Genomic DNA, 12,457 nt, shown 5'->3' with positions numbered 1-12,457 from the left:
TGCAATAGACAGATCTGTGCTGCTGGAATTTTAACAATCATCTAGGTCAGCAATCTTTTCTAGAGCCAAGATATTAAAATTCAAAACAGGAGGTCATCAAAGAGACTGCATAAGAGAGCCTATTTGCATAGCTCAAAATATACAACTTCACATATCTGATGATTAACATGTTGATTAATAGTCCATAATTTTTCTGCAGCCCAAACCATGCTTGTGAGACTTTTACTGGGAAATGGCTCAAACAAGATTTCACAATAAGTAATAAATAAATGAAGGAACACAGATTCTTTTGGTGCAGGGGAATAAATCTGTCCATAGTTACTGGCAACTTTTGACCCTTGTCATTTCCCTTCCTATAAAACATCTCTAAGAAGAGCTTTAGACCTATAAAAATCTTTCCCTTTCCCTTCAAATACTAGTTATTCTAGCATCCCACCTACTGCTTCAATATACCTTAACTTAAAAGATTTTATTTTCTTTGATTCTGTACTGATTCACATGTGGCTGTAGAGCCAGATGTTAATACATTACATATTATTATTATTATTAACCGCATTGGCAGCTTACAATAATGACTGTAAAAAAACACACACATAAAAGACCACAATCTAAAATTTCCAATTAGGAGTGCCAATAAATAAAAACTAAATTAGTCAAATGCAGTCTAAATACACACATACTTTATTTACACACGGACATATACATAGCTAATGAACCAGCAATGCAATCCTGAAGTGGGGGGGGGGGGAGTTGTGCCGTGGCCATGTACGGCACAGTCACAGTGCAGCCATGCCACCTCCGGAGAGGCTTGCTATGCCATAGCCAGCTTTTTTATTATTATTATTATTATTATTATTATTATTATTATTATTATTATTATTATTATTATTATTATTATTATTATTATTATTATTATTATTATTATTATTATTAAACATTTATACACAGCAAACAAGATCAATATGCTGGATTTTGTATTACATCACACGTCGGACACTTCCCAAGCATCTAGGACTGTGTGATGTATCGACGAATAATGCGTGCAGAGCTGAGTAGGGTGGCCTTTTGCAGCTGACATATGGTGATTTTGTCAGCCCCAATTGTTTTTAAGTGCCGTTCAAGATCTTCAAGATCTTTAGGCACTGCACCCAGTGTGCCGACCACCACTGGGACCACCTTTACTGGTTTGTGCCAGAGTCTTTGTAGTTCAATCCTTAAATCCTCGTATCGTGTAAGTTTTTCCAGTTGCTTCTCATCAATCATCAATTATTATTATTATTATTATTATTATTATTATTATTATTGTTGTTGTTGTTGTTGTTGTTGTTGTTGTTGTAGAAGATTTCACAGCTGCCAGATCTTTAGCTGGTTGTTGGCCTTCATTAGTAATTCAGAGCCTCACCCAGAAGCCTAGGAAGTTGAAAGTCGTATTGGCTTAGTATTTCGCTATGATCCCAGCAGGGCTGCCTTCTGAATTTGACCGATGTTAATTTTGTCAATTCGAAGATGTTTCAAGTGCTGCCCTAGTGTTTTTGGGATGGCGCCCAGCATGCCAATTACCACTGGGACAACCTCAGCTGGTTTGTGCCATAGACGCTGAAGCTCGATTTTCAAATCGTGGTATCTAGTGGCCTTCTCGTGTTCTTTTTCAATGACCCTGCTGTCGATGATGCTCACTTTCTTGTCCTCGATCACGGTGATTTATTATTATTATTATTATTATTATTATTATTATTATTATTATTATTATTATTATTATTATTATTATTATTATTATTATTATTATTATTATTATTATTGGATTTATTGGATTTAGGAACCGCCCACCCCCAAAGGGCTCTGGGTGGTGTACAACAGAATATAAATTATAATCATACATACTAAATTAAAACACAAAACTTAAAACTCTATAAAACAGACTGAGAGGCCTGCTCCCCCTACCCCAGTGGAACTGATCCATGCACCTTGTGGACTGTGCCTACCTTTCTGCCAGCCTAAGTCTGTGCTGGCAAATTGGACATTCCTGGTCAAAAGAGCTCAGGAAGTCACTTAGAGCTATTCCCATCCCCAAGAATGCTCTCTTTGGCGCTGGAATGGGTTCCTGCACCTGTTCTGGGCTGGAGGGAGGTGCCAGCACTGCGGTGGTGCTGGCACCCAAATGTTGCCCTGCCATGCAGCTCCTGAATGCTGCATGTTTTTCTGCACCAACATAAATGCCCCTTACGCCAGCGCAAGAAGAAGAAGAGTTTGGATTTATATCCCCCTTTTGTCTCCTGTAGGAGATTCAAAGGGGCTTACAATCTCCTTTCTCTTCCAGCCTCAGAACGAACACCCTGTGAGGTAGGTGGGGCTGAGACCGCTCAGAAGAACTGTGACCAGCCCAAGATCACCCAGCTGGCGTGTGTTGGAGTGCACAGGCTAATCTGAATTCCCCAGATAAACCTCCACAGCTCAAGCAGCAGAGCGGGGAATCAAACCCGGTTCCTCCAGATGAGAATACACCTGCTTTTAACCACTAAGTCACTGCTGCTCCTGCCATAAAGAGACATTTATGCTGGTACTGGGATCACACCACCTCATGAGAGGTTTTGACCCCCAAGGATTGCAGAGTTAGCCTTCTTAAAAGTTATTAAAACACTGAAATGTAATGATATAAAGTATACATCACATGTTAGCTAGTTCTTGATACATCTGATTGACCTGCTGAGAGGCTGCTTTTCTTGCCATGTTGGAACAGCGCATATTGTGACTGAGACATGCAATTATCCTTGTTGAATGTCATGAAAATAAAGGTTTTAAACATTAATAATCTATGGTACTTTATTTCCCTTAGCTGTTCAGAGCACTCACACTGGATTCTATGAGTTTATATTTTTATCCTAAACGACCTCAAATGCACAGATAGTTGTCATGGGTAAGTCTTGTAAATAAATACTTAAAATGAACACAAGGACAGCAAAAATAAAAAACAAGCAGCTTATTTCCCCTCTCAGAATATATATTTTTAAACAATGCCATAATTCTACAAAAAAAAACTCCCCCCTCAAAGGATCCATATTGAAAAGATTTATGAATTTCAAAATGCTCTAGCGTGAAAATGCTGTCAGGGTCGCCCTCAGCTGCAGCATTTATCCCCCTGGCTATACAGCCAATAAATCTTGATTTTCACAGCACAGGTAAACAATTACAGAAATTACATTTCTCCGATTACAAGCGTTACCGAGTGAGTATACAGAAGACATGCTTTAAAACACATTTAAATGTATACCCTCGAGGCACTTTGGTTAATCTGGAAAAAGTAGTCCAATCAAGCTGGCAAACCTCTCCGGTCTCACCTCAGTTGGATTCTGCAGTGCTCTGAGTGCTTGCTGCTATCTGTGGAGCTCTATGCATGTCCAAGTCATTTTGAAGGAGCAGCACGTTGGAGTCATTCTCTAGGACTGGGCCACACAGCGTCTGCTATCTAGCCATTCTAAAATGTCCAGCAAAGGTGGCACTCTTCAAACAACATATGGATGCATACTGCTGCCAGAATAACTGGGACTTTTGTGAAGTAAACAGCTTCAAAAAGGCAAAGAGTGTATTCTCTGTAGGGGCATATCTACAGAAAACGGCACCCACTGTAATTGAGCCCTCCGCAAATCCCACAGGTCTTCCCCATCTCGGAAGACCAGCTCTCTTGGTGTCCAAGTCTACCCATCACTTTCAACTGCTGGTAGACCAGTCCTCTGGTAAAAAGAACTGGTAGGCCTGGCCTCCACCAACCCATTACTTTTAACTATGTGTAACCTGTTCTCCAGAGGGCTGGCCTACCCACAATTAAGAAGAACTAGTAGACCTGGCCTCCGCAGGTAGACTAGCCCTCTGAGTGGCAGAAGCTTCCTGCTTTGCAAAGGGATGGCCTGGTAGCAAGTAGCTCCTGGGGCTCACACCCTGGCTTGCCACACATTAAATACACCACTGATTCGCCAAACTCTGCTGTGTCCTCTTGGGTTGACGTTTTTTAGAGATGGTTCTGACACTGCTCCAAGCAGAATCAACTTGTGCTCAATAAAGCTTCTCAAGTGTGTGTTCTACATGTATGCACACAATAGAGAGACTTCCATGACATGAAAAGAATGCACACATGCACGCACACACACTGCAACTTGGAAGCACTGGCATGTCAGAATTATCACTTTCAGGAAAAGCTGAATGTTCCATGAAAGTTTAGTGATTCTAATATTCTGGTGTATTTTCAGATAATTCCTAGATTACATGAGAACAATTAATAATGAAAGAGGCAAAGTTCCTTAGATGTTTCTGCCACATGACAAAGAAGGCATCTGCTTTATAGTAGCTTGCATCTTCTACCAAATGTACCACAGCAGGGCACTTCAAAGAAGCCCTCTGACTACATGCAGTTGTTGCCATAAGAGGCATTTTTAGTTGGATCACATCTGCATAGGGTTGCCACCCTCCAGGTGTGGCCTGGAGATCTCCCAGAATTACCCCTGATCTCCAGACTACAGAGATCAGTTCTCCTGTAGAAAACCCCACCTCCACCCCAAATTCCATCCCCAAATCTGCAGGAATTTCCCAACCTGGAACTGGCAACCTTTCTTCTATTCAGTGATTATTTGGAAGGTTTGTCCATGCCCCCAAGGAATGTGATGGGCCACAAAGAACAAGTAAACCAAAAATGTCATCTTCTGTCCATAAAAGCTAAAGAGCCAACACATCATCTTTGAAGGCCAGTCGTTTGACATCTCAACAAACGTCTAAGTTTACATAAGCTGACTGAGCAAGGCACATAAATTTCCTATTACACATTTTCACTTGAGATGAACATCAGTTTTCATACCAAGACCACAAATGGCTAGAAACACATGGCCTCCGATCTTGGATGCCAAATAGAAGACGGAACAGTGTTGTCTTTGAGCATTTCAGCTACAAACAGCTCTGTTATTTTGGAAAGGCTTATACGTTATACTTCTGCATTTCCATTTGAAAAAAAAAATCATGAAAGCAATTTAAAACACAAAATGGTTTCGAACTTGCAACAAATACGAGAAGGGAAAACAACTTACCGAACTCATCACATACGCTTTCGTTTTCAGTAAGAGTTGGGTGATCGAACGTATCTCGACAGTAAAGGATTAGTGGGTTTTTGCTGATTACAGCGATGCCCCCGAGGGCTAACACGAACTGGTCTGTTAGGATAGCGGCTGGTTTGTCTTGAATGCGTTTCAGCATGGAACGGTAGCGACAATACTGTGGATAGCTGAGGATCAGAACATTTGAATCTTCATTATCCTCACCTGCAAGAAAAGTATAGAAACCACTTATTTAGGATTCTCCAGTCCCCCAATTTCTATCCCCTTCTGAAGCTCTGCTCTTTGTGCCCCTCTCCAGAGATGAGAAGGCAAGCAGGACTTTCTCAGTGGTGGCACCTCGCCTTTCGAATGCCCTCCCACTTAAGACTCTCCTGACCTTTTCAGGCACCAGGCCAAAATGTTTCCTTTTATCAAAGCTTTTAACTGGGAGGGCATTTTTTTTTAGGAGTGCAATTTTAGCTGCTCATTGTTTGCTTTATATTGCTTTTGCCCTGACTTCTTTGGTTTTATTGTTTCAGTGGTGAGTCACCTGGAGAGGGTCTTTGGAGAAAAGATGGACAGGGAGGTGATGGATATATTTTCTTAAAAAAAAATAAGATTGGGAGACTTGAATTCAAATTGCCCACCTGACAAGAAACTCACTGGATGACCCTGAGCCTATCACACACTCTCTCTTACTCTATCACTATCACTCTATCACTCAGAGTTGCTCTGAAGATTTAATGGAGAAAAATCATACAAAAATATAACAGAAAACATATTAGGGAACCATCCTTGACTCTTTTGCATTCCAGGGGAAAAGGAATCAGACGGAGAATGGGGAGCTTTGCTCTCTCTTCAACCTTAATATTCCATTTGCTTCTCTCCTTCCTCCCACCATCTTCCCCAAATTTAACTAACTGTATGCTGATGGCAGGTCAGTACAACGTACATACGTTAAGTTTTACATTGATATAACCGATTGGAGATATCTATCAATACACCCAAATATCCTGATGCAGAACTTATTTTCAAGACCTGTGACACATTGCAAAATCTAATGCACTGCACAAAACCCACTGAAGGTCATTGATTATTTCTAAGAGAAAACTTGTGTCTACGCCATATAATAATAGATTTATAAAGATCTGAAATAGTGCTTCTGCCAAAATGTCACATGGAAAAGTCAATGTGTGAACGTGGGATTCCAGAAGTTAGTGCTCGGGTCAATATGGTTACCTGGTTCCGCCACTCCTCCCCATTTTTTTCCTTGCCCTCTTGAAACAGAGTGAAATTGAAAGGCAGCACATTGAATATATTTGTGTAACATATTCTGCGTGTCACTTGGGGATTTCAGGTGTAAAACAAGCAGTTTAGCATTCTTTATCTGCTACAGTGGAGCCTAACATCTCCCCAAATAGCTCATACAAAACTTTTCACTACTTTTGTGGCAATTGTTAATTAACTGATCATGTTCACTAAATGTGCCCAGAACAACTTGGTTTCAATGCCAAACTGAAGCTTTTCTAATCTTCACAGAGCTATTCGCGTCACCATTTAACGATCCAGTTCAGGGTTTCACTGACCTCTTTCCAAAATCATCCAGCCTGCGCGCTGCCTTTGAGAGGATAATGGGCCAAGGCTAAATAAGCCAGCAGCCAGTTTCTTGGCAAAATAGGCACCCAGCATAATATACTATCAAATGAATTGACAGAGAGGAAGACAGAGATACAGATTCAAAATCTGCTGATCCGGGAAGCACAGTAACTGAGACAGATCCTCTTTCATTTCGGCAAGTCTGAGCTTTACTCCTTATACCGTGTTTCCCCGAATATAAGACAGTGTCTTATATTAATTTTTGCTCCCAAAGATGCACTATGTCTTATTTTCAGGGGATGTCTTATTTTTCTGTGTTCTGTTTGTCGGGCATGCTTTCAAACAAAAACTTTCCTTTCCTTTCAGGGGATGCCTTATATTTCGCACTTCAGCAAAACTTCTACTATGTCTTATTTTTAGGGGATGTCTTATATTTGGGGAAACAGGGTAGTGATAAGTGCTGGGTCATGTTTCTAAGCATAACTTACCCAAGAAGGGCAGCAATGGTTGAAGAAGAAGAAGAAGAAGAAGAAGAAGAAGAAGAAGAAGAAGAAGAAGAAGAAGAAGAAGAAGAAGAAGAAGAAGAAGAAGAAGAAGAAGAAGAAGAAGAAGAAGAAGAAGAAGAAGAGTTTAGATTTATACCCACCCCCTTTCTCTCTTGTAAGGAGACTCAAAGGTAAGGGGGTCTCACCACTATTTCTAACCCAGTAAGACACTCAATTCATAGGTGTGATTCTCCCCATTGTTCCGGGGCACCTGTTTCTAGGGCCAATTTCCTTGCATAGGAAGCAGGGGATATTTTGTGTTTTGGGGCCTGTTGGGATGTTTTCTGCAACAGTTTACAAATATACATGATTTGAGTGAGTGCCTACAACTTCTTCCCTTCCTTCCTCCCCTCCTGTAATATCCCCTACAAAAATGTAGACTGTGATGTCGTCTTTTTTAGCACCTGAAGAAGTGAGCTCTGACTCACAAATAGCCCTGTCCCGAGGGAGGGGCTGAACACGTCGGTGGGAGTGGCACAGGGCCATGCCAGAAGATTTGCCCTCCTCGGGGCACTTGCCCTGGCAGACAGAGGGTTGCTAACTCCAGGTTGGATATCAGGAGATTTTGCGGGTGCAGCCTGAGGAGGGCAATGTTTGGGGAGGGGAGGGACATCATTGGGGCATAATGCCCTACAGTCTACATTCAAATGCAGCCATTTTCTCCAGGTGAACTTATCTCTGTCGTCTAGAGATCACTGGTAGCCCAGGAGATCACCAGCCACTCCCTGGAGAATGGCAACCCTTACTGTACAACTTCCATGTTAAAAATTAATTCTAAATACACAGAGAACTTGCTCAGCTGAAAGAGGCCAGGCTAGAACATTCCACCCTGACAATAGTTTCCTCTGGACAGAAGTCAATTGTGTAAGCCTCTTGCTTGAAATGGTTCAGATAGAGTTGCCAGTTCCGGGTTAAGAAATACCTGGAGATTTTGGAGGTGGAACTGGGGGAGGCCGAGGCGAAGGGGGGCAAGGGTATAATGTCAGATAGCCATTTTCTCCAAGGGAACTGATCTTGGTCATTTGAAGATCAGTTTGAACAGTGGGCGATCTCCAGGGAGGAGGTTGGAAACGCTACGTTCAACTCAGGTGCTGCTATGCTATCACGGTGACAACTGAGTTATTTCTTCACTTGACACAGTTGGAACTGCTCCCATGACAATACGGTCCTTCCAGTACCTGTGTAGAAGATTCACCTGGATTTAGACTGTTGCGATCTTTCAGTTTAAACCATCAAATTAACCTGATTATGAGCTCTGGATCTTTTATTATTGCAGAGGAATGATGCAAAGCCACAAACAGAGGGCCCATCACATTTGTATAAACGTCTCATATCGAAACTGGCACCCTCAAATAACAGCAATCTAATATTAGTCCTAAAAAAGAATCACAAGTGTTGAGGGAAAACAGGCTTTTGGCTTCATTAAATTTTGTCATGTGTTTTCAAACTTTCAGTTTTCAAACTATACCCAACAGGGTTGGAAAGAAGCTTTTTTTAAAAAAAGGGACATACACTACACAAAAGCACCCTGGGAGTTGTGCACAGTCACTGGATTGTGTGTTCTCTACCAAGCAAATAACCGAGCCGGCAAGTTTTTACCCATTCATTGGCGTGATTCAAGGGACATGACAGAGGAAGATAATTCTGTACAGTTCTAATGCTGTGCTCCAAAGGGCCATGTGCCAAAACTGACATGATGCATTGTGTTGCAAGAAACCCATTTTTAGATTGGTTCTCCCCCAAAGGAATCACTTTACCAAAGTAACATGCCTTTTATCCACCCACAGCGCAAGCGACAAAAAATCCAAAACAACCCCTTGTTCTGAAAGTACAAGTTATCCAGTTTGGCAAACAGGAAGAAAAGTGAAGTTTGTTGTTTGGAGGCTGCAGGATCTGATGAAAAGAATTTAATCTGAAATTTATCTTCTTAAGCCTATGAGGCAGCAGAATGGCACCCACAGAACACTTTCACACTCCATGGCATGTCCCAAGGAGTCAGGAGTTGGAAGTATATTTGCTCCTACCCTTTCCCCAAGGAGCTCAAATTAGTACTTTCACCTCACTATTACCCTGTCAGGTTAACGAGGGTGAAAGAGGAAGGGACCTATCTGAGGTCACCCACTGAGTTCCATACCTAAGCCACGATTTGAACCTGGGTTCCCAAATTCAAAACAATAGAGCTCGCATGTCAACGACAGAGGACGTGTTTTCCATGATAAAGGTGCTTGGTTTAACCTCTTACAATGTGAACTTAGAGCACATCCAAATGAGGTCTAGAGCAGGTCTGCAACATGGCGTTTCTCTCAGATACCCATGCGAGGGAGTAGGATCCCATCAGCACCTGCCATTGGCCATGCTGGCAGGGGCTGATGGGAATTGTAGTCCATGCACATCTGGAGAGTCACAGGTTGCAGACCCCTGCTCTAGAGGGAGTGGTGTGCCCTCGCGCTTAGCCTGGCAGAAAGCCACCTGCGCCGGCTGCTTCACAGAACCCAGAGGTTTGGGCCGCAGTAGGGCTGTGTTGCTGTCCCACTCGGATGCTGGAATGGAAGGGGGCAGGGTGGGGTGTTCTTGGGGGTGGAGCCAACTTTAGTTGGCTTCCTACAGGGATTGAGGGCTGGTAGTGCAGTGCGCCAGCTTTCGGATTTAGGACTGCCTTTCAGTGGCGTTCATCCATTCAGCCTTATGGGGGTTTGATGCAGTGGGGAGGTCCAGGACTTTCCCCCGCTCCCTGTGCTGCCCGAAAGCTTGGATTTCAAGCGGATCATCTGGAATTATCTGTGCTAGTCTGTAGCAGTATAGAACAGGAGTCCAATGGCATCTTGAAGACCGGCAATATTTATTCTAGAGTAAGTTTTCAAGACTCAGAACTCACTTTCTCAGGTATGCAGCTCATGAAAGCTTATGCTGGAATTAATGTTAGTCTTCAAGGTGCTACTAAACTTTTTTGTTTAACTCATTCTCATTGGGAAAGACCTCTTGCCTGAAACTCCAGAGAACTAATGCCCATCAAAAATCAAGTAGGCTCAGGGCCAAACTGGTTGTTAATGTGGCAACAGGTTGGATCTGTGGCTGCCAACATTTTAGAGCAGTTTTTCCCCAAGTTTTTTCCCACTCATGTGCCTTCTGGCACTCCTTACCCTAAAATGATACCCCCATATTAGCAAACCCATCACATATTTTTTTGTGTACCCCAAAACGCTTTGCCAAGTTCCCCTGGAGGTACACGTACTCCAGGTTGGAAACCGCTGTTTTAGAGATAATTTAGCCATTTAAAAATGGTCAGGGCAAATTAGTCCTGTGGCAAATAGGCAACAGGCAATCTTATTCTCCTGGCCTCCACTTGTCTTTTAAGGTGCTGAAATAGCCACGGGTGGGGGGGCGGGGGGAGAGAGAGTACAGGCCCACATAAAAACTTTAAAATAGTGTAATTCTCTTCTAAAATGGCATAAGTAGCCACAGGATTAATCTATGGCTGCAGTAACACCCTGTTTGGCTCTCAGTCAGTGGTGACGACACAATGACAAAACGTTATGCAAACCAGAGTTGGAATAAATGCAAGAGGTTTCAGGGAAGGAACCAATTTAGTATCTTAAAACGTAGTTTGAGGCTGGTTTCTGTGCAAAACAGTCTAAACCGATGATGATAAAAACAAAGACAACAAAGACCGACAAAGGGAATTTTAACTCTCAAAAACTTATACCTGAAAATCTTGTTTGTCTCTGAGTCGCCTCTGGACTCAAATCTAGTTGTTTTACTGCAAACACCAACATGGCTACCCCTGTGAAACTATCTCAGTAAAACACTAAAATTGTAGCTTGAAAAAAAAAGTTTCCCATAGCTTCAACATCTGTAGAAATAGCTGTTTTTATTTTTAACATTTAGAGTAGGTGCCTATAACAGCGCTGGTCCCCAAATGTTCTGCCCCAGATGCCAAGGTGCAGCTGGTGGATTTTAAGAAATTTCTACGGCAGAGCAATATATCATACCTCCCAACAGACACTGGTATATGGTCTCAAGTTGAGACCACACTTTCCTTGTGTGCCAGGATGTGGTCAGCTTTTGTAACAAGGTGTATAGAAATGTCTCAGATGAGCCTTTATATCAAACCACTAGTTTCCAGTAAAGCACATGACGAAGCGACTGCATAAATTTCTCTGTGCTGTTATGTGGCATTTTAATGACATTTTAAAGCAACCCGACTGCTAAAATTAAAAACGAAGGCACTGTTTGCAAAACTGATGTTCTATTTCTTTTTGTTATTTTTGCTTCTTGAACAGCTTTTAGGTACACACACATGACTTCAAATGCCAAGCCACAAGTCTATCCAATAAGCACTTAGTAAGGGGTTTCTCCCTCCTCCTTCCTTTATTCACAAAAGGTCCAATAGATCAATCTGAGGAGGCATAAAGAATGGGTAAACTGCACAATTTGTTTAAGCAAGAGCAAACAAAAGATTCCTGAAACAAAGATTTTTCTCTCAGCCACACCTATGTGAAAAAAAGAAACAAAGTCCTACCCACTTCAAAAAACACAATCTAAGGGAGAGGGAGAGAATATATTCAAGAAAACCAAGCAAATGTCACTTAAGTGTAATTATGCATCTTGGCGCACTCTCTGTTAAGATGAAACAATAGGAAATAATTTCCTTCTGGCATAAACTGAAAGGTAAACCACGACTATTACTCTTCCATTAAAGTGGGTTGCATACAGAAATACTGCTTTAGGTTCTTGCAGAAGAAAAGATGCCCAATATTTTCAGTTTCCACCACATTGACTGCACGTTGTAAAGACCAATACTAACACAGCACAATACCTGAAACTATTCAACTAAAATGTTCCCCAATCCTATGTTATCTAGTAATTCCTTGATTTAATAACCTCTTCCAATATCAGTGTTTCAGTGTTTGTGTGTGTCAGTGCATGTACCTATCTATTTGGGTCAGTGGTGGGATCCAAAAATTTTAGTAACAGGTTCCCATGGTGGTGGGATTCAAACTGTGGCATAGCGCCAATGGGGCTGGGAGGGGCACGATGGGGGCATGGCCAGGCATTCCGGGGGCGGGGCATTCCTGGGCAGGGCTGTGGCAAGGACGAGCCACTCGCGCCGTCCTGGGTGGAAAACTTGAATGCACGCGAGGTGCATCGGCCAAGCCACGCACGCCGGTGCACCTCCTGCTAGACTGCTTCAAGTTCTGCGCGCTCCTGCTGAGAGGAGGGGCGTAACTAAGGCAAAAATTA

General features: G+C 42.3%; 1 protein-coding gene across 2 annotated transcripts in view; it reads right to left on the bottom strand.

Annotated features, from left to right (window-relative positions):
* The window catches only part of ARID5B (AT-rich interaction domain 5B), a 254,225-nt gene that overhangs the window by 136,798 nt on the left and 104,970 nt on the right, over positions 1 to 12,457 (bottom strand). For both annotated transcript variants that reach the window (XM_048505139.1, XM_048505140.1), the window contains exon 4: positions 5,070 to 5,300. In XM_048505139.1, the coding sequence (XP_048361096.1) occupies positions 5,070 to 5,300 (231 nt within the window). The remainder of the gene's footprint in view (positions 1 to 5,069; positions 5,301 to 12,457) is intronic.

This window comes from Sphaerodactylus townsendi, linkage group LG08 (assembly GCF_021028975.2).
Source record: "Sphaerodactylus townsendi isolate TG3544 linkage group LG08, MPM_Stown_v2.3, whole genome shotgun sequence".
NCBI classification, from domain to species: Eukaryota; Metazoa; Chordata; class Lepidosauria; order Squamata; family Sphaerodactylidae; genus Sphaerodactylus; species Sphaerodactylus townsendi.
This window is presented reverse-complemented; position numbering and strand designations above follow the sequence as displayed.